Source organism: Mangifera indica, chromosome 8 (assembly GCF_011075055.1).
Source record: "Mangifera indica cultivar Alphonso chromosome 8, CATAS_Mindica_2.1, whole genome shotgun sequence".
Taxonomy (NCBI): Eukaryota; Viridiplantae; Streptophyta; class Magnoliopsida; order Sapindales; family Anacardiaceae; genus Mangifera; species Mangifera indica.
The window spans coordinates 331,587-352,389 of NC_058144.1; the positions used below are offsets into that span (position 1 = coordinate 331,587).

Below are 20,803 nucleotides of genomic sequence, written 5' to 3' on the forward strand. Positions count from 1 at the left end.
AAGCAACCTCTCCTTCCGGCGATCTCTTTCCTCCCATTTGGAGGTCCGATCGACGCTCGGAGACGCCGTGGGAGACGAAGACAACTGAGCCGTCGTCTTCGTCTGGGAAGACGGTCGTCTTCCCAGAGGTCTTCTTCTGGGAAGACGAAGAACTTCGTCTTCCCGACGAAGTTCTTCGTCTCCCACGGAGTCTTCGGGCACCGATCGGACCTCCAAATGGGAGAAAAGAGATCGCCGGAAGGAGAGGTTGCTTCGGGAGGGAGATGTCGTCGGCAACGGAGCCGGAGAGGTCTCCGGAGATTTCAAAACCAAACCCTAGGGTGAAACTGCGATTTTTTAAAACTTAGGCTGAGAGAAAATTTTAGTTTTTAAAGTTTAGGGAGGCAAAATTATATTCTATTTTAGTTTATTTTTAATATTATAGCAAAAATGACGATTTTACCCTTACCACCGTTAGGGTTTTGTTAAATCTAACCGGTCATGGGTGGGTGTTTGGTGTTTCCATAGTTAAAGGGGGGATATTTGAGAAAACGCTAAACCTTGGGTGGGAAATAGTCGTTTGGCCTATTACTAATCAATTTCATAGAAGAGTAAAAGGAGATTAACAAAAATTTGTCACAGATGGGTGGTCCAAGTTCTAGAAGTATGATGATCCTTCTTTTTTCCCCAGGTCTCATGTCTTGAATTCCTTCCTCAAATCGTGCACAGGTTTTCTCTATTTCAGCAATTTTCACCATCTAATGAAAAATATAATTCTATAGCATTCTCTTTGGACCTGGAGCCAATGCTTTAGTTTCCATGCGGATTTTCGCAGGAGAACCCTGTAAAGTAGGTGCTATCAATCCATCGACCAGACAAAATATAATTATGGCTAATCCTGCAATAGTGATAGATAACTGGCTAATTTTTAACTGAAAACAACAAAAAAAACACAACAAATAAAGAAACAGAACTATTATATTAGTGAAAGAGGATTTTGTGGTAGATAAACTGGCAATTTAAGGAATAAGAACCTCTCAATTCCAGCCATTCAAAGCATCGGAAAACTCCTAAATCAACTTAAAAGGCCAAACCCTAATTTCTTTCTCTTCCCTTTTACAACCTTAACTATCATTTATATAACATTATATACTAGACCTTAAGTACGTTTTCCCAAAAATCCTTAGTCCTAAAAAATAGATAAGCCTACAGCTTCAGTAATCTAATTCATCCTTACTTTGCCTCCCTTTTCAAGTAGTTCATGCAGAGTTTAGGTCCTTGTTGAACTACTCAAAGTCTGCATTAACAAAACTAATATAGGCTGCTGACCGCCTAATAAACCTTCTACACTTAATAAGAAATACTTTTTTTCCTCTTCTAATTCCTGTAACAGTGAAGATGTCAAACATAACTTGCAAATAGCCTCCATCTATACATAATAAGGAGAACCAGGTGAAATATCATAATTCATGGCAAAATTAAAGAAAAGGAGCCCGCAGCTTCCAAAGACAATGAAAGAAAAACCTGCTGACCAGTTTTTGGCCAATCACCTTGACCAACTTCAAAATCCCAATATATAAGTCCTGAGTCACGCTTTATGTAATTCTCCGACCCTACTACCTTAACTCCGAAACCTGAACAGATTCACAAAGATTAATGTCATTGTCGCCTGCCAGTAGCATGGATAATATTTACACAACTTGCAACAATTAATTGTAACAAAAGCTCTAAATCATCGTACAAGAGAGAAGACTCCAATTTCAGAAACATTATATTGTGAAAAAAAAGGCCTCTAAAATTGAAATTGGCGATCTTCTACATTTCCAGAAGAATGCACAAATCTTCTCTAACAAAGTTTGGGAAGTCTTCTGGTGCATTGTTTTCTCTCTGTATACGTTTGTTTTGCTCTAGCAACCGTCTCTCATCATATGGGTTCTTACTCTTTGTCTTCCCAGAAGAAGATAAAGTTGGGAACAAGCCTGAAGAGAACAAAACAAGAAACAGAAACCTGCGTTTTCATTCCCCAGTGCACCCATTTTTTGCTCTGGCCAAAATTAAAATCAGAACGGTAAGAAACTATCAAATCTCAATCAAAATTGTAACATCTCTGAGCAATTCACGTTGGCAAAGTACAGAAAAGATGTTGGTATCACAACGAGACTGTTTAAATGGCTGGGTTGCAAACTGTGTACAAAGGGACAATATCTTAAGTGTGGGTGCAAAACAAGGAGCTAATGAGTCTCACCCATCATCATCTTTCGTGTTGTGACTAAAGCGGCAAAGTACTACATGCTTCTTCTGAGGCCAGAGCAAAGATGCTGAAGTGGGAAATGCTGAAACAGTTTTTTCGAATTACCCAGAACAACAATTTCTTCATCACCAGCAAATATATGGGATTTGAAGACATGCTAATTGAATACAAAGTATAATCTACCACTAAAATTTATATTTACGGAATAATAGAATCAAATGACTTGTAAAAATAGTTGAGTTCAAAAAAACCAAAGGAAGAGAACGATTAAAACGATTATAGTCCACAGAAAGAGAACTTACAAGGTGAAAAGGAAATCAAAGAGTGGAAGTTGAGAAAATCATCAGCACAGCTCCTATGAAGCACAAGTACGCCCGTTCCCCTGCGCCCTGCCTGTTCTCTTTAGTTGGGTTGAGCGGTTGAACACTACTATCAATTATGCCGCTGCTGTTGTTCAGCATTACTTTATGCACCCTCATTTTTGTCATCTTAATTTTTTTTGGTTAATATAAGAAAATGAAATTTTGATTTAAATGTTTTTAGATCTGAACCAAACTTGATCCAGTTAAAAGGCTACAGGTTGATCAATCCAACCAATTAATCAAACTAATAATGCCAACATAATATAATTAAAAATTTAAAATAAATTTTAACTTAATAACATAAGGATGACATTTATAATAGATAAACTTGTTTGATTTAATGATCACAATTTGACACGATTCACTTAATTCAATTGTGAGTCAATTTCATCACTAAAATTAGTTTTAACCCAATCTCAAATCAACGTATCGAGATATTACTAAATAACCAATTTGAGCATGTAAATGCCTTTTATGGAAGCTTTTTACTATTTCTACCAAATCAATGATGCAAGAAAATCTATGGACAGGAATGGTATCATTGGCGCCTCACCGGTTTGTCATTACAACGCTGCCGTTTTGTCACAACCACACACAAAATTCAACCCCATCCGCCGTATCAATCATTCTTCAGCCATTCCATGGTGACCAATAGCAGTGTTTATTGTAGATTCTCCATGAGATTCACATCAGGTGACAGCGTACGGTCAAACAAAAGCAGCTATTGTTATTTTGTTTTATATATATATATATATATGCAATGGCTTTTCAGCAGATTCTTAACATCAAAAAGCTTGTTGACGCAGAAACCAACTTATCTTTCCTGAACAATAGTGTCGTCATTCATTAAATGGGCAACAGTGTTAAGAGCTGTAAGCATGGCCATTCATATTCTCTTTTTCTAGTGAACGTGTACAAAATAAATTGGGGACTGTAAACCAGAACTACGATTTCATTAGTGGGAAAAAGAAGTCGTTTATTGACCAAAGAGACAGGAAGAAATAATATAAAAGTCGAATTTTAAGGCTTGTAGGCAGCATAAAACTGTTCAAACTAAGGTGCTTCTCAAGTTTAAAGCATTGTATGCAGTAGGAAAGTACTGTTATATCTGCTTGTAATAATAATAATAAAAAAAAAAAAAAGCATCATCAACCCATTCATATGAGAATCAAGAAAATTCCTGCGGAATTGGAGGATGCAGAGGACAAACTTCCTCCTAACAAGGCACTGCAGGAAATATAAATAATGGTAAAGCTGGAGGATCAAAATTCATAAACATCATAATAGTTTATCCACTTGGTTAGAAATTTGTATAGGAGCTAATAGTCACCTAAAATAATTTAGCCCTTTTGATTTGTCTATTGATGACATTTTCTGAAGTCTAATCTGCTCTCTAAATCTGGCTATAAACTCACCAGCCTTCTTATCAACCTCGTTAGAGTCAGGCTCAGCATCATTTACGCACTTGGTTACAGCCTTTTGATACAAGTTTAACTGTAAATTTTCAACCTCACTTTCTGGTTCTTCTTTAGACTCCAAGGCAAATTCCTGTGAGGATTGTTTGTCTTTTCTCTTTTGAAGCTCTGCGAATGTTGGTTTTTGCAAAGGGTAGTGATTATCAACATCCTGCTTTCTAGCAACGGTGGACTGATTATCAAAGCCTCCACTTTTCATCTCATTTTTTCCCTTAAGAATTCCCTCGATTTCATCATTTTCTGCCTTCCTGATCTTATCTTTGATGCGGTTCCCATCTCTCTCTCCAGCACTCATTGCCTCTTCTATATATTGATGAGTCCTAACAGATTTGCCCCTAGATGAAGCCTTAACAGGATTTGTAGGTTTTTCATCCAATTTCAAAGAACCTGTTCTCCACTCATTATGGCCTAATGGATACTCTCTTTTGCTTCCACTCCTATCCTTCAAATCATCTTTAAGGCTTAATAGATACTCTCTTTTGCTTCCACTCCTATCCTTCAAATAATCTTTAAGGCCTAATAGATAATCTCTTTTGGTTCCACTCCTATCCTTCACATCACCTTTAAGGCCTAATAAATCCTCTCTTTTGCTTCCACTCCTGTCCTCAAAATGATCCTTAAATCCTAATGAATCCTCTCTTTTGCTACCACTCCTATCCTCCAAATCGTCTTTAAGGCTTAACAGGTACTCTCTTTTGCCTCCAGTCCTACCCTTCAAATCATCCTTTTGTGGATTCTTCCTAAACAAAGAACCATCGGTGTATCTTCGAATACGTAATGCATTCAATGCAGTCTTACCATTCATGGGGATAGAAGTTGGAGGATAAGAGTTCCGGAAACTCTTCTCTTTCAATGCCGCATCCTTTTTCAAGTTTGCCACCATTGAAGAAAGAGTGCCTGAGGAAGAGAGCCCATTTGGTGAATTGGACATTGAACAGGGTTGCGAAGAGTATGAATCACTGGACCCAAAGGACTGTGACTTCAAGTATTCAAACTGAGATTCATCAACGGAGAGAGGCCTAAAGTGTGAAGGATGAGTGGACATATCTGCATCTCCGCTGGTTTCCATTCTCCCGGATCTGGAACGCCATTGAATTGATGAAGATAAACCAGCAGTTTCATTGAACTTATTCTCCCTATCCAAAGGACTCAAGTAACCAAAGTGATCATCAATAACGACATGATCAGAAGGACTACTTGATGAGTCCGTCGGAATTGAACTAGATTCACTTCCATTACTAATCTCAGGACTACCTTGGCTATTTAATCCTGATCTCAAATTCCTAACTGGTAAACCCAACTGTTTATGACCTATAATTAATCCAGATTCACCATATTCATTAAATGCGTGATTTGTTTGATCTACTACAACCATCGATTCACCCCTAAAGTATTGAGAATTCCATGCTTGACTGACATTATCCTCACTATTTAAAGATCCAGTTTTGGTCTGTTCACTATTATTCACAGCAGATTCCCCTTCATGGTTATCAGAATACCAAGTTTGGCACACATTCTTGTCACCATACCCATATGAATTATCACAATCATCTCCAAAAATAGACGAAACATGAAGAACGCTAGACACATATGACTCTGTATTATCATTACTAGAGTGAGTTTCAATGTCCGTATCCACGTTCCGGCGACAAAACAAGCCATAGGACACAGCAAGACCAATGAAAAGAAGGTGAAAAAGGTCCCCAAACTTGGTCGTGGGTATAGTTTGGTTGATAAATCCAGGAGCTTGAGAAAAGAAAAACAGAAGAGCAACAAGAAAGAGAGCAAAGAAAAGAAACTTACTGTACAAGTGAGTGAAGGCCTTAGCAGCTTGGCCAATGCCAACAGGCTGTCTTGTAAGGTCTGTTGGAAACTGGGTATTGCCGCACAAGTGCTGCGTTTCAGCCATTGATGAAGAACTGGGTAGGTTTATTTGAGATTAGGGTTTTGTTTTTGAGAGTTGAAACTGATGAGATGATGATTGATGAAGAAAGGAAGACTTTGAAGGCAAGGAACGGAAAAAATGGGATGGGGTAGAGGATATTCAATTAGAAGTGACATAATAATGAGTATGACCGTTGAATTAATTGACCAAATTACCCTCGCCCCTTGTCTTTTTTTTTTTACCTATTTTTTGTCCTATTGGCAAATTTTGAGGCAACGGGAAGAAAAAATCAGAAGAACATTAAAAAATAATAAAATGACAAGCAAGCTCGATCACGCATTGAGGGCCCACCCTCCCATGGCTTCTATTGTCTATGATGTCTACGAGCAAAGCTTTAATACGATAAGTTTAGGTCGATGTGGGTCAGTTTAAGTTGATAAACTTACCAATATTGAATTTAAGTTTTATTTAGGCCAAACGACTATTTCCCACCCAAGGTGTAGCGTATCTTCAAATGTCCCCCTTTTAACTATAGAAACATCAAACACCCACCCATGGCCGGTTAGATTTAACAGAACTCTAATGTCTAAAACTTCTATCTCTTTTTACCCCCTTAAACTTTAAAAACTAACATTTTTTCTCAGCCTAAGTTTTAAAAAACTACAGTTTCACCCTAGGTCGTTGGAGATTTCAAAACCAAACCCTAGGGTGAAACTGCGATTTTTTAAAACTTAGGCTGGGAGAAAATTTTAGTTTTTAAAGTTTAGGAGGACAAAATTATATTCTATTTTAGTTTATTTTTAATATTATAGCAAAAATAACGATTTTACCCTTACCACCGTTAGGGTTTTGTTAAATCTAACCGGTCATGGGTGGGTGTTTGGTGTTTCCATAGTTAAAAAGGGGACGTTTGAAAATACGCTAAACCTTGGGTGGGAAATAGTCGTTTGGCCTTCTTAAATTAATGTTTGTTATAATTGCACCTAATATTATTATTTCTAAATATAAATTCTCTGAACTTTCAGATCCTTACTACTACTCCATATAAATTAATCAAGTTTACGAATATACCCTATTAGAAAAAAAAAAAAAAACCCTTCGGCTGTGGATGCTGAAGGCTTCGGTATGAGACAAAATCCAACGGATGACATGTACAGTCTGATTGGGCCTTGCGTGATAGGGGCGGCCACCAGTGGATTCTTTTCCGCGGGCTACTGCATCATCTTGCAGCCTGCAGCAGCGGGATGTGATTATAAGGCCAATTTGAGATAGAAAAGCTAAAAAATAAATTTGATTAAAAATATCATTTTACTTTATGTTTAATTTAAGTAACTTTAAACTCAAATATTTGAATTTATTTTATTTTATAAAAAATGAATTTAATCTTTAATTAAAATTCAAACTTAAACAGTTAGAATACTATCTTTGTCATCTATTGCTGCTTGCAACCTGTGGTGGTTTCTAAAATTATAGAAATTGTTGCTGTTAAAACTGAGTCAGAAAGGAATCCACGAGTGTAGCGCAATAAAGGCCCAGATCAATGTCGACTTTGGCTTACTTTTGATTCAATTAACAATATCTACCCATTAACTCGAATTCGGCAAATGATAGGTTATATACCAAGCAAACTATGTTTAAATGATAATACATTATTTATTTAGTATTAGAGAAAGGAACAAGCTGATAAAGTTGAACATGAACAGAAAACCTTTTTAGATTCCAAAAGCACCAATAAGATAAAGTTGAATAAGCTGATATTGTTCCTTACTTCGTTAGAATCACAAAGTACTGTCCCCGTCAATTCCCACTAAAACCTACATTCTCTGCATCAAATCTAAATGATAATATCTAAAATAAAAGATTCAGATTCACTTGTTTATATGAACAAATCCTAACCTTAATCATCACTCTTCATTGATTATTTATCTTCTAACCCTTATATGTCCTTTGACTACGATCGCGAAGCAGGGGCATCAAAAGGACGATGGTGGATTGGCAATGCAGCCCAGGGGCTAATGGGCACTGGCCTCTGATGGTTAGGACCCATGGGGAGGCGAGCGGCAGCTGCAGCAGAGGATGATGACGAAGATGAGGAGACAGCAACTCGCTCACATGAAGGGCACATAGTGAGCGTGGTTGGAGGATTCATATGCATGTAAAGTTGTGGGGAAAGTTTCAATGCCCTAAGCTCTTGGACCTCCTTCTGCAATCTCCTGTTCTCCTCTGTTAGAGTGTCGCAACACCTCTTCAAGTACTCGCAATCCACCTCTGTCTGCTTCAACTTTGTCCTGGACCAATTTCATCAACCCACTTAAATTTTCTTTCACATACAAGGCAACCACATTTATTGCATTGAAATTGAAAGCTAAGAAACATATGACATAGCAAGTGCATCTGCGATGGAAAAAAATAACAAAATTCATAAAGAAGCAATAACGGATAGATACGAACTAAACCAAAACTGAACACCCCCTCCAGTCAAATATGGTTCAAATGAAACATAGGATGATTGAGTTTGATTCGAATTGATTGAGCCAAAGTTAAGGTAACTCGAGTTTGAAATTCGAAACTTGAATCAATATATGACTCAAATTTGTAACTTAAGTTCATATCTCACTAACAAAACAATATTATTTTGCCCAACAATAGGCAAAACAACATCGATTTAATCATTGTTTGATATGACTGTAATTGGGTTTTGAAAAAAACTAGACTCGAATCAAGTTTAAAAATAAACTCAAACTGAATCAAGATATTTATTGAATTGCAAGCCAGGTGAGTCAAAATCACCCTAACTCAAGTTTATCTCAGTTTTAAAATCAAGTCAACCCTACTGGTTCAAATTTGACCCAAGTGAAATCAAAATGAGCCAAACAAATTTTCAAGAATGTGCTAACTTGATTCGAACACAGACCTAGAAGTAATATAAACAAACGGAAACAGTAAATACCGAAGGTATAAAATCCCTTGAAATACTCTTTGTTGAAATGGACAACAAATTCCTAGTCGACCTATAATTGTGTAAATTGGCAATTTATTAAATTACAAGAATACCTATAAGGAAATATTATAATAACAATAACTAACCTTGCTCTTCTGTTCTGGAACCACACTTCAACTTGTCTAGGCCTCAGATTCAACTGCTTTGCCAAAGCCAACTTTTGCTTCTGCAAGAAAAAATCAACCAATTAACAAATTTAAGTCCATTTTCCAAGCACAATCCCATCAAAAATTGCCATAAAATATTGCCACTCACAGGATTAAGAGTGTTATGCTCCTTGAAAGTCTCTTCAAGCAAGAAAGATTGTTCTTTTGACAGCCTCAGTTTCTTTCTTGATGCGTCACCAGCACCACCTCCGTCTTCATCGTCACTACCACGAGAGCAAGAAGCCCTCTCAGCTTCGGTCTCCTCTCCAATGGGCTCTCTCTCACTTCTTTTGCCGCTAATGCTAGATACAGTGCTGTTTGGAGATGAAACGCCGTTTTCTTCATCACAGTCCACCGTTGATGGTGCCATATTCACATCTATTCCTCCTATAAATGATCTAGTATCACGGGTTCGATCTGCAAAGAGTTCATTTAGGAAATTGTCACAACAATCAATACATGTAGCTAACAAAAGAAGAAACTTGTGAAAAATAAACGCCAAAGATCACAGATCTGGGGACATTTTTTATTTTCCAGGATAAACTTGTAAGATAGAGTGTGTGTGTGTGTGTGTGTGCAAGCGCGCGTGTGTACATACACACACATATATAAAAGATAATAACAAGAACAAGAACATACTTGATGAATAAAACAGCTCGTTCCAGGAAGTTTTCTGGTGAGGAATCTGCATGTTATGATGAGAAGGCATAGCCATGAGATTCAACTTAAAAGAAGGCTGAGTTGTTGGACTTGCACTTGCACATCCCAAGCTAAGATTCAACCCCAAACCATCATCTTTCTCACCCATCTTCTTCACTTTCTCACTGATGAAAAAACACCAAACAAACAGCCTTACCTTGTCTATCTTTCTAAACAAATCACCCTCACAAAGTGCACACTTTCCCTCCTTTATCTGGGTTTTTGCCCCGAATGCCCTGGTGTTTGGATTCTGAGAAAACGAAGTGGCAGAGATGAAAAAAAGTATGCTTTAAAAAATAGCTGGGTTTCGCAGCCAGAGAGAGATATCACAGCCTTTTGCTTTATGCAGTAGGGTGAAAGGATGGGTGGGATGGGACTATATATAAAGACACTGAGAGAGAAATTTAATTATACTTTCGTGTCAGTGCCTCAGTGGCCATATTGGCTCAATGATGATATGTGCATTGTTCTGTATGGGATGGGCCTGACTTAACCTTTGGTTAAAATATCATAACCATGGTTACTTTGTATTTAACCATGGTTAAAATACATTGTAACTGAGTTCTTTTAATGTATCAAGTAAATGTAAAAGCCCCTGTCTAGGTTTTTATAATAAACTTCCCTTAAAAAGAGGCTTTCTTGCACGTTGACTATTGACCAACAATATAAGGCTACGCGCGAGGCCACGCGCTGAAATCATCAGATCATGATGTAAATCATGTGCCTCCAATTTTATGTGGGACCCTATCTAAACCATGAGGGTTCAGTCGCCACTACCGGGGACCAAGACATGTATTTTAGCAAACTAAACCCTTTCGTCATGGGTGGAAGCAAATCAATCTTACACCGAATAAGGGTAAGTTTGAAATGGATTTAAATTTATAATGATTTATTTAGAGTTTAGAACCATTTCAGCCATCAATAATGGCTTTAAGAAATAACAGAAAAGTCATTAAAAAAATTTATAAAAGAAAATAACTAAACATTGAGAGTTTTGAGTCAATTATGTCAAACAATTATTTAATTTGAACTAAGTTATTAACTTAAAATTTTAGTTTAAATTTAATATATTTAAACCTTAATTAAGTTAGCATACTTTAAATATGAGCTTTTCTTAAGATGATTTAAATAAATCAAACTCTATTTAAATTATTTTTAACTCAAATTAAAATTAAATTGATTTAAATCTGTCTAATCTTTAAAATTTTTTTAACAAATTCATTTTTAATGATGTTTTTATTTCTCAAAAAATAAATTCTTTAATTTTTTTCTTTTATAATTCCTTTTTCTAGACATATTCATGTAACTTTATTAATAATTTTATTATTAATTCATATAAATTTAAATTTAAATTTAATACTTTAAATTTAAATTTGATTTAAATTCAAGTCAATTTTGTCCGACTTAGGTTTGGGTAGAATACACAACCATCCCTTTCCACCACGCCAAACCAAACCAAACCAAGTGTTTGTGTGGAGAGCGTGATGGCGCGTGGGATTTGGCTCTGGGCTCAATGTTGAAGAAATAAGTAACCGAGTAAATATGGGAACTCCATAAATGAAACATGCAATTGGTTTTCAGTTTTCAAGGCAATTTTAATATCCTTTTAATTGAATGATTTGTAATGTTCTCGTCTCATGGGTCAAAATTTCAACGTCCAATGGGTATTAACTCATGATAATTAATGCCATTTTCCAACTGAAAGAAAGTGAAAAAAAAAAAAAAAAAAGTAAATTTAGTAGAAGGAAGGATTGGCGACCTTTTGATTTTTACCAAGACAATCTTTTTCAGTTTCTTGGTTTATATTGGCAAATATCATTATTGACAAAGACATGTCATATCTGCATTGCATATTTCCCTCTGTACCTTATCGGGGAACGGGATTAGACGTTGACTCAAAAATATCAGCTTTTAATCTCCCTTACTATTTACAATAAATCAGTGGTAGGGATAGCTTTAGATTCTAACAGAATCCAGTCAAAATATGAATTGATTTGGGTTTCCCCCGTTTGAGCTTATCAAGTATGTTGTTAAAAGATGACCACTAAAAATAAACGGTATCATTATGAGATAAATACTACTATGGTTATGATAAACAGTGTCTTTTAGAGATAGTTGGAGCCAAATATTAAAACTAAACACAGCTAACTTAATTTGATAATTTAAGATTAAATTCAAATTAAATTGAATCAAACTCAAATATCAATTAACTCAATCTCAATTCAACTATATAATAGTTAATTTAATTTGAGTTTGTTTAAATTGATTAAAAATATTATCAAATAATCTTTGATAGTCTTAATCAGTGATTGAAAAACCGAATCAGATCATTCGGTCGAACTGGCCGAACCGTGAACTGATACTGTAGATGAGTACTATAGATAATAGAATGGTTTTAAGTTAAAAATTGGATTAGACCGAGGTCAAACCACAGATTTGCACTTGAACCGCAGTCCAAACCGGTTTAGGCTACTTGCCGGTTCAATGTTTTGCATATAAAACAAAAGTTTTATTCCTTTCTACTTTCTTCTTCTTTGTTGTGCACGCAGAAGAGTAGTTCTTACAGCTGACGACATCTTCCAACTTCGCAAATTCAAAGCTTCATTGATTCAGCTCTTGCTGACGACTGTTTAACGAATATGATTCGATATTCTAGGTATATTTAACTTGCATTTCATGGTGCAGCAATTTTTTTCTGAGGAAAAAAATATACGGTATCATTATCTAAGATGCTAGGTTTTGTTATTTGTTGCAAGTTCAAAAATCTTTTCCTTTACAGGATAATCTGGGTGGTCGACGACTGTAGCTAAATTTTGGTATTAGCATGGAAATGGAGGATAAACTTAAAGTTTCTGGAGACAAGGACAATGAAAGTCATGATTTTGATGATAATATTTTTGAAGTTGATTCTCATCATAATAATTCAGTTGATAAAGAAGATGAACCAAGGGCTGAGGGCTAGAGCTAGATGAATGCAATGCTAGAACTGAAGAGGGTCAGTTCATAGAGGATAGAAAACAAGACAATGATTTCACTAATGATTTATCTATTGTGCAAGTAAATGTTGAGTTGACTGAAACTGTTAAATTCACTGAAAAAGTTGTAGAATCGGGCTCTACAGCGCATGTTCAGAATGGCTGCCTTAATTCTCCAAATGAAAGTCCCATCTGCAACCATGTCATGGATGTTTGTTGTATCCTGTTTTAACATTTGAATCCTAACTTCTTTTTCGATATGAATCCTAATTTCATGACAAAAACGGTTTAAATTTTGAAAAAACTTTGAACTTTGCTGCCTATTGAGTATTGCTATATATACGTTCAAACTATATATATTTACAGATTACTATTTTGATGACTCAACCAACAATACTGTTTATAATATTAAGCCTGCCAACAAAATTCTACTACATAATTTACTCAAAATTTCTATTTCAAATGATAGATAAATGCTTTAGAAATAATGCATATATTTGTTGAATTGATTTTATTAATATATATGTTTTGTTTTGATGTAAAGTTAGTGGTTATTATTTATTAAATTGATGTTTAATAATATATATATTTTGTTAATTATGAAAAGTATACATAATATAAAATTTAGTATGTAAAATACATATAATTAAATATAATTTTTTTAGGTTATTATATACAATTAAAATTTCGATCGAACCGGTCAGTCCAAATTGTCCAACCAGTCTAATCGAAACCAATACTTAAAACGGTTTTTACTTCAATCCAGTTTTAAAAACTTTAGTCTCAATAATGTTAGTAATAAGATGAATATTACCATAGTGAAGGGATTTTGCATATTGAATTATTTGATAGGCAGTAGATTTTATTTTATTTTATTTAAGTTACATAGAAGGAAGGGGTGTGTACGATTTTCATCCTTGAATGCATCTGGACCAATATCATTGAAACTCAGCGCCAACTTGAAAATGTATATGTCTGATCCACCAAATCTTTATGTAAATCTATGAATGTGACTGTCACATGATTCTCTTTCCAATTTCAGCGACAAAAAAGTCCTACCAATTAATCAAATATCATTTTATTATATACTTTTAATGTCTCATGTTATCATTAATTCACCACTGATACGAATAAATTATAGCAAAGTTACGATATAAACGTTACAAAATATGGTCTTTTTAACCTTTACACATCTTTGAATTTATAGAAAAAGAGTTATTTATGTAATTGAATAGAAAATCATAATACACCTAATGCTCATAACTTTTACAATTGAGTAATTGTGTGCCAAACATGGAAGTGATCTCATGATAATTATGGAAAATAATAATTATAAAGTAAAAAGATTGGAAGAATTACAATGACAATCAAATTTTACTCGTTTATAATATTGAAAACGTTAAATCGACATACATATAAATAATAAGTTTGATATTTGATTGTATATTTTACCTTAGCTAATAACTAATTGTTTCTTATATATCAAATTTATGAGTTTAAATAAAAAAATTCTAATAATAAATATTATTGTTTCTTATTAAAAAATAAAGATAAATGTCAAATTGGAAATTGACTTTTTAATAGGAAATTAAGATGTGAAGGTATTAAATTATTACTTTTTATTTTGTTGAAGAGATTTGAATTTTGACTTTTTTTTTTTTAATAGAGAGACTATAAATTATCATATACTCTCATTGGATAGATTAAAATCATAAAGTTTTTTACTAAAAAAAGAAAACTGAAATATAAAATTTTTTATAAATTAAATTAAATTTTTACTATTTTATCCCTTAAATAAAAAAAAAACGTATAATTAAGTCTCCTTCATATAATTTTTTTTAAATATCTTTTAATTATGTTATTAATTATTTTTAATATTATAAAATATATATATATATATATATATATATATTTTTTTGTATTGCATCATGTATGCAGTATATAAATGTCAATGATCTTGGTTTCTTTGAGAAGACAAATACGAATTGGGCACCGCCACATACAGCTAACCTGCGAGGGCCTAGCTAGGATGTCGTAGTAATGACGGGAGGGACAAGACAACGAAGAGTGGAGGGTCACGTGAAGAAGGCAGATGAATTTCATGTGCATGAACATGTGATGCATGGGCAACTTGAAACACGTGGTCCTACAATCACACTCGTGCGTGTCATAGTGTCTCTTCACAACCAGACAAGAGCTTCTCTACAATCATTGGATCTTATCGTCTCTTCCACGATTTCATGCTACTCTCACTTTCCAACCTCCACGCGATCTCCTATCATGCATTTACTATTAAAAAACATAATAATTAATACAAAAATTATTGACCAAATTCACCGTATATATGAGATTAGCCATTAGTGCTAGAGATGTTACAAGAGGGTCTGACTGTTTGGCTTGTAGCCCCAAAAATTTAGAACAACCCACATCGGTTTGGTATTTAAATATTAAAAAATACTTTAAAAAAATTATAATTTAATAGAGGGATACGTAAAAACATGTTAACCGACTTGTTAAAGATTTATGGGGACACAATCTAGAGGGTTTTAGATCGTGCCCCAGGCCTGAGTTTTTGTCAAGTTGACCCAATATATTGGGCTATAGCTCAACTCAACATGTAGACCCAATAAATTAAATGCAAAAGGATGATGTACATAGTAGATTTTTAATTAATGTGACTCGGTGTGTTATTAAGGATTTGATGTTTGTGATTATGATATTAATGTATTATAGGAGAGTGTAAATAAAAGTTACAAAGAATAATGTCATAACAGTTGTAAAAAGGATTTGATTCTAGATAAAGGTCTTGGAAACCGTTGCTTCTTCCGTAACTTGGACGATGATTGATTATTGTAATTTTTCTTTTAGCTTTTTTTCTCGTTTAATAAATAAATAAATAAATGACGTATGAAATATTGCATCTTTTAAACATGAGAGATTTATACGTGTATCAATGTGTGTGTTATTATTATTATTATTATCATTTTTTTTTTTTTATAGTCAGTCACTTGTCAAAAAATTACTCCACAGGTAAGAGGTTGTCAAATGATTAAATAAATTAAAAAAAGAAAATTTCAATATAATTACTAAAGTCAGTCTTGATTGATATTATATTTTCTTTGCTTTGCTTTGCTATTGAAGCAGGGATGTGTTTTGTGATTAGACTTGTTAGGATTAAATCAATTAACAACTAGTTTTTATGTAAAGAGTATTTTATGAGTAGATATATCATTTAACACTTATCAGGTCAGGTTTATTTCAAAAATTTGTAAAATTGTTTTTATCTAAAAATAATAATGATTTTTGACAATTTCAACATTTATCATAATCATTTTAACATGTCATTTATATTTCTTATTATTACAAAATCATGTTTCATCTCTATTTCTTATTATTGTAAAATGACCCAATTATTCCATGATGTCTGTCTAGTCTTGTCTAGTCTATATACATTATATTATAATTTAGATATATCATTCCATGTAATTACAACAATAATCTATCTCTATGTATACATGATTCTTTTCTACCCCAAGGTAACAAGGGGAATTTTACATTTCATATCATATTGTTATTTTAGTGAACTTTAAATCTTTAAAGTACCGACAACATAACGGTAATGTAGTAACTACAGGTTTTTAACCCATTTTATTCTTCTTGCTTCTGAAAGATCATCATCCCATCCCACTAATTTTACGAATTTTTACCATCAAGACCACTGTCCATCACGTGAGGAGAGGAGAGATGTGCGTAAAACATGAAAAGCCGATAAAAATTTTGTCAGAGCTCACGTGGACAAGCATGTGGTTTTAGTACGTGTGAATAATATTATGACATGTGGTCGGTCCCAACTTTACAAGGCCTCAAGTGCCTAGACACCCTTCTTTACCAATCATTGAGCACCCCCACCACCTCAAAATTACCAAAATAAATATATAATTAATTAAACCTCTTTTTACTAGCTTTTAAGTTGCTCGTGTCATGTTTGTTTTTTTTTAATGATTTAATCACTACTTGCATTGCAAACATGCGGTGGCACTATAGTTAACCTTGTGCGTGCTTTATCAGTCATGTCAATATTCTATTATATATTATGAGTATTTTATAATATAATATATATATATATATAAATAAAATAACATATATTATAAAATTTATCAAATTAGTATAATACAATAGATATATTATATAATACGATATATGTTTTATGATACAAATTAATACATTTTTTTTAAAAATTAATAATGTAGTAGTATATATATATATATATAATTTTAAAATTTTGAAGGTATTTATAATAGATTGATAATGTGTTAATTATATTTTTATTATTTAAAAATTATATAATATAATATGATATATAATTTAATTACTATGATAGGTGTCATATATAGTATAATAATATAAATACAAGTAAAGTCAAACACAAATGGAATATAAAATGACCAGTTCTAGTTGACTCGAGTAATAAACAATAATATCATTGAGAAAAAGAGAAGAGTTGAATTAAAAAGAAATCAAAGGAAAATAAGAATAAGAATAGTTAGAAAAAATAGAGGAAAAAGAATTTTAGAAAAAAAATTGCTGAAAAAATAGAGAAAAATGAAATACTAGATATAAGAATTATGGTGTAGTGATGCTAGGAAACACTTAACCTTGAGCTAAATTAAAATTTAGTTTGAATTCAATTTATTCAATTAAATTGAATATAAATTTTAATTCAAGCTAACTCAATTCAAATTTATTCATAAATAGGAATGATATTGCAACATTTCAAAATGAGTCTCTAATGGAGATGAATTAAATCTCTATAATTGGAGATATGATAAAAATATTTTCACCCTAAAATTTTAATAATTCACCCCCTTTCTTATATATCTTTTAAATATTAAATTAATTTTATAAATTTTGATTTTTTTTTTAAATATGATTTTCCATTATTTTTATATCAGGGATAAGATAAAAATTGAAAAAAAATTTTTAAAGAGAGAATTAAGATATTCAAGCCTTTCCGTGGTGGCCATATGAGAGTTGAAGAGTGCCCACGTGTCTTGTCTCCACACGTGCAGGGCAGATGCGGAATTATGAAAATAAATGATGGATCCTCCTCCGACAATTCGCCTAGCACCGGGTCTCCAACCGTACGACAATATCTATAGCCGTTTGTCTTCCATGTGATCCACACGTGAAATTGCTGCCAAACCAATTGACAATTTTAATTTATTCTGAATAAATTGCATGCTTGGTAAAAGTAATCCGTAAACTCCCCTATGCAGTACTAAATTAGGCAATTGAGAGGAAGTTCCCTGTGTGGTTGGGATTGTAATGTATTTGTATATCTATAATAAAATTATGGGCCAGGGCTATCTTCCACCCTAGTTTGGCTGCTATCTCAAAATTATATATATATAAAAAAATTTAAAATTTCATTCCATTATTATTTTATTAATAATATTATAAAATTTATTATATTTTTTAAAAAATTTTAAAAATTAATAACTTCATCTTTATCTAAAATTTTTTAATTTAAAAAAATCATATTTTTCTTCAAAATTTTTGTTTCACTTCTTCGATTACCATCTCTGGCACCAATAACTTCCTCTCTCTATCCTAAATGATTGATCGACAAAAAGGTTTTGTCATCGTCCTTTCTAGATCACCGAAGAAATTGCCTAGAGGAAAAAAAGAAAATTTTAAGGTTTTAGAGAAGAAAATATAATTTTTCAAAGTTAAAAAACTTTAGAATTGGTGAAATGTTAATTTTTTAAACTTAAGAAAAAAAAATATAATAAATTTGATATTTTTTAATATTATTAATGAAACGAGGATTTTACTTCTGTTTCTAACAGAAAATTTTAACTTCAATTAATTAATGGATGAGACTTCAAATTTTTTAAACCCGTAAATATGACTTTAAGATTGCACCTAAATTTGGATAAAAAATAATTTATTAACTTATAAAATTATATATATAAATATATACATATTTATATAATTAAATAATTTTAAATTAAAAATAAAATAATAAATATTTACATATTTATATATATATTGATTATAAATTTAATAATATAATAATAAACTTTAAAATTAGACCAACGGAGTACAGCATGGCACACGTGTGCCCACTTGCAGTCAAACTTTTAATCCGGTCAAGACTCATAATAATCCAGGAATCCAATCATTTGCTTGGAAACTTCACACACATGTCATCTTTCCAAACAAAAACAGCTCACCGTCGTACGGTGCAATCATCACCTTCTGATGAAATGATTACCACTTCAGGGATTTTTATCAACATTCAGTTGGGCGGTGACTGCACGTGCGAGCTACAAATACGGAAAAAAATCTAGTAACGCAAGGGTAGAAGTGAGAAACACGTTTGAGATTGGAGATGGTAGCACGTTCACATGGGTTGTGATTGGAGTTAAGCATGCCCTTGTGCAAGTCAGTTCCACATGGCTAGCTCTGTAGGATTTGGCGCTTAATATGTTATCAAATCTTAGCTCGCATATATTGTTTCCCCGTGGACCCAGCAATTACAAGAGGCTCCGGGGCCACACTTTTTTTTATTTGGTTAAATATTCTGTTTCAGCTCGACCATTTTACTGAATTGATGCAGAATCTAAGGCTGAAAATATCGCTTGCATATCGTCCGACTCAGATAATTTTAACATATGTGTTTAGTATCATGTATGATTTATTCTTTATACATTTCGCATCAAGTATGACACATTTCATGTATTGCAAGACGCACACTGGATCAATGTAATATATATAAAATAGCTTAACTTAAGAGGTGACGGTTAATAATAATAAAATATAGAGTCAATTGAAAAGAAAAAAAAAAAAAAGGGGAAGAGTCGATGAAAATTTGACGATATTTTTTATATTAAACATATACAAATTGGGTACAACGGTAGAATAGAGCTGCCTGCCTCTACAATTAAATTTAAAAATAAAAACACACTCAAGAACCCCGAAATTTACCACTATCAATTGCCATACCGGCTCATCTTCATGGTATCACAAATCCGACAAAAAGAACAAGAGAGAGAAATCTTTGAGTTCAACTTCATCATCTATGCATGAATGCATCTTCATTAGCTATCTATATAAACATAACTCACAAATAAAAATATCTAACTCAAAGGAAGGGCATGGAAATTTACACCGAGTGTTCGGCATCAGCTTCTTGTATCACCTGGGAATACATATATTCATCAACTCTCTGCTCTGCCAATGCTACCTATTCCATATGGTAGATAATAAGCCTAAAAAATGATGAGCGCCAACATTCCAGTTGTTAATAGGGCTGGAGTTGATTCAAGTTCATGCAAAGAATTGGTTTCGTTGTCATAAAACAAACCAAATTTGATCCGATTTGAACATTTTTGTTTGTATTGACTTGGATTGAATTCAAGATAAAATTGTTTTGAACTAATCTCAAACTAGATCCTTTTTTATTCGAACCAATATAGAGCTGGAACTTGATTGGGTTTAACCCATATTAAACCCAACCCTAGTTCTAAACCAAGAACTGGACATAACTACTAGCACTGTTTTTTTTTTGGGTAAGTATAACTAGTAGCACACCGGTTTCTTCATTAATGAGCATGAAATTTTGCAATTACAAAATTTAGGCAAACTTCAACCAAACCAAAGTTTTTGATCTCGCTATCTGGATACACCACATTTTTTGTCACCAATTAGAAAATGATTCTGAAAAAAGAAACCTCAAACTCTTAATAATGAAGTTACTAATATGATATGCATAAATTTGACAGAAGACATGACTCAAATACATTAATCAGTTCTAGAAACAATTTTAGACACATGAAGATCATCTTTTCCGCCCTACAAAAGAAAAGAACGGATTTACCTATTGAGCACTATCACTAAACTGAATATGCCCGTGTTTTTGTTCACCTTTTTCACTGTTCACCTAAAAAGAAGTAGGATCAAAGAGCATATAAGAAATGCAAGGAAAACAAATGAATTAAGAGCAGTATTAACTAAAGAAATTAAAA

At 33.1% G+C, this 20,803-nt stretch overlaps 2 protein-coding genes across 5 annotated transcripts; both read right to left on the reverse strand.

Moving 5' to 3' along the window:
* Positions 1–939: 939 nt before the first annotated feature.
* Positions 940–6,103, reverse strand: LOC123223790. 4 transcript variants are annotated; one of them, XM_044647155.1, is made up of 4 exons: positions 3,923–6,103; positions 2,533–3,819; positions 1,721–2,023; positions 940–1,613 (listed from the first exon to the last, which is right to left on the reverse strand). In XM_044647155.1, the coding sequence occupies exons 1-2, from the start codon at positions 5,974–5,976 to the stop codon at positions 3,750–3,752; spliced, it is 2,124 nt and encodes a 707-aa protein (XP_044503090.1). In that variant the 5' UTR covers positions 5,977–6,103; the 3' UTR covers positions 940–1,613; positions 1,721–2,023; positions 2,533–3,749. The 4 variants fall into 4 exon arrangements, with proteins under 4 accessions (XP_044503090.1, XP_044503089.1, XP_044503091.1 ...); XM_044647154.1 differs by adding an exon at positions 2,225–2,312 and having other exon boundaries at positions 940–2,023; XM_044647156.1 differs by lacking the exon at positions 1,721–2,023.
* A 1,545-nt stretch (positions 6,104–7,648) lies between these two features.
* Positions 7,649–10,160, reverse strand: LOC123222878 (homeobox-leucine zipper protein HAT3). The gene is made up of 4 exons (XM_044645890.1): positions 9,739–10,160; positions 9,209–9,516; positions 9,040–9,119; positions 7,649–8,240 (listed from the first exon to the last, which is right to left on the reverse strand). Exons 1-4 carry the CDS (start codon positions 9,905–9,907, stop codon positions 7,904–7,906), a joined length of 894 nt encoding a protein of 297 aa, XP_044501825.1. The 5' UTR covers positions 9,908–10,160; the 3' UTR covers positions 7,649–7,903.
* Positions 10,161–20,803: the final 10,643 nt, after the last annotated feature.

Bases quoted from the DNA above. Each gene is read 5' to 3' on its own strand.
- LOC123223790 (XM_044647156.1), bottom strand. From the start codon at position 5,976: ATGGCTGAAACGCAGCACTTGTGCGGCAATACCCAGTTTCCAACAGAC. The intron at 3,820-3,922 runs GTGACTATTAGC...TATTTCCTGCAG, and splicing joins AAAGGGCTAAATTATTTTAG to TGCCTTGTTAGGAGGAAGTT.
- LOC123222878 (XM_044645890.1), bottom strand. From the start codon at position 9,907: ATGGGTGAGAAAGATGATGGTTTGGGGTTGAATCTTAGCTTGGGATGT. The intron at 9,517-9,738 runs GTATGTTCTTGT...AACTCTTTGCAG, and splicing joins CGAGCTGTTTTATTCATCAA to ATCGAACCCGTGATACTAGA. The intron at 8,241-9,039 runs GTTAGTTATTGT...AAATTGGTCCAG, and splicing joins TTCCAGAACAGAAGAGCAAG to GACAAAGTTGAAGCAGACAG.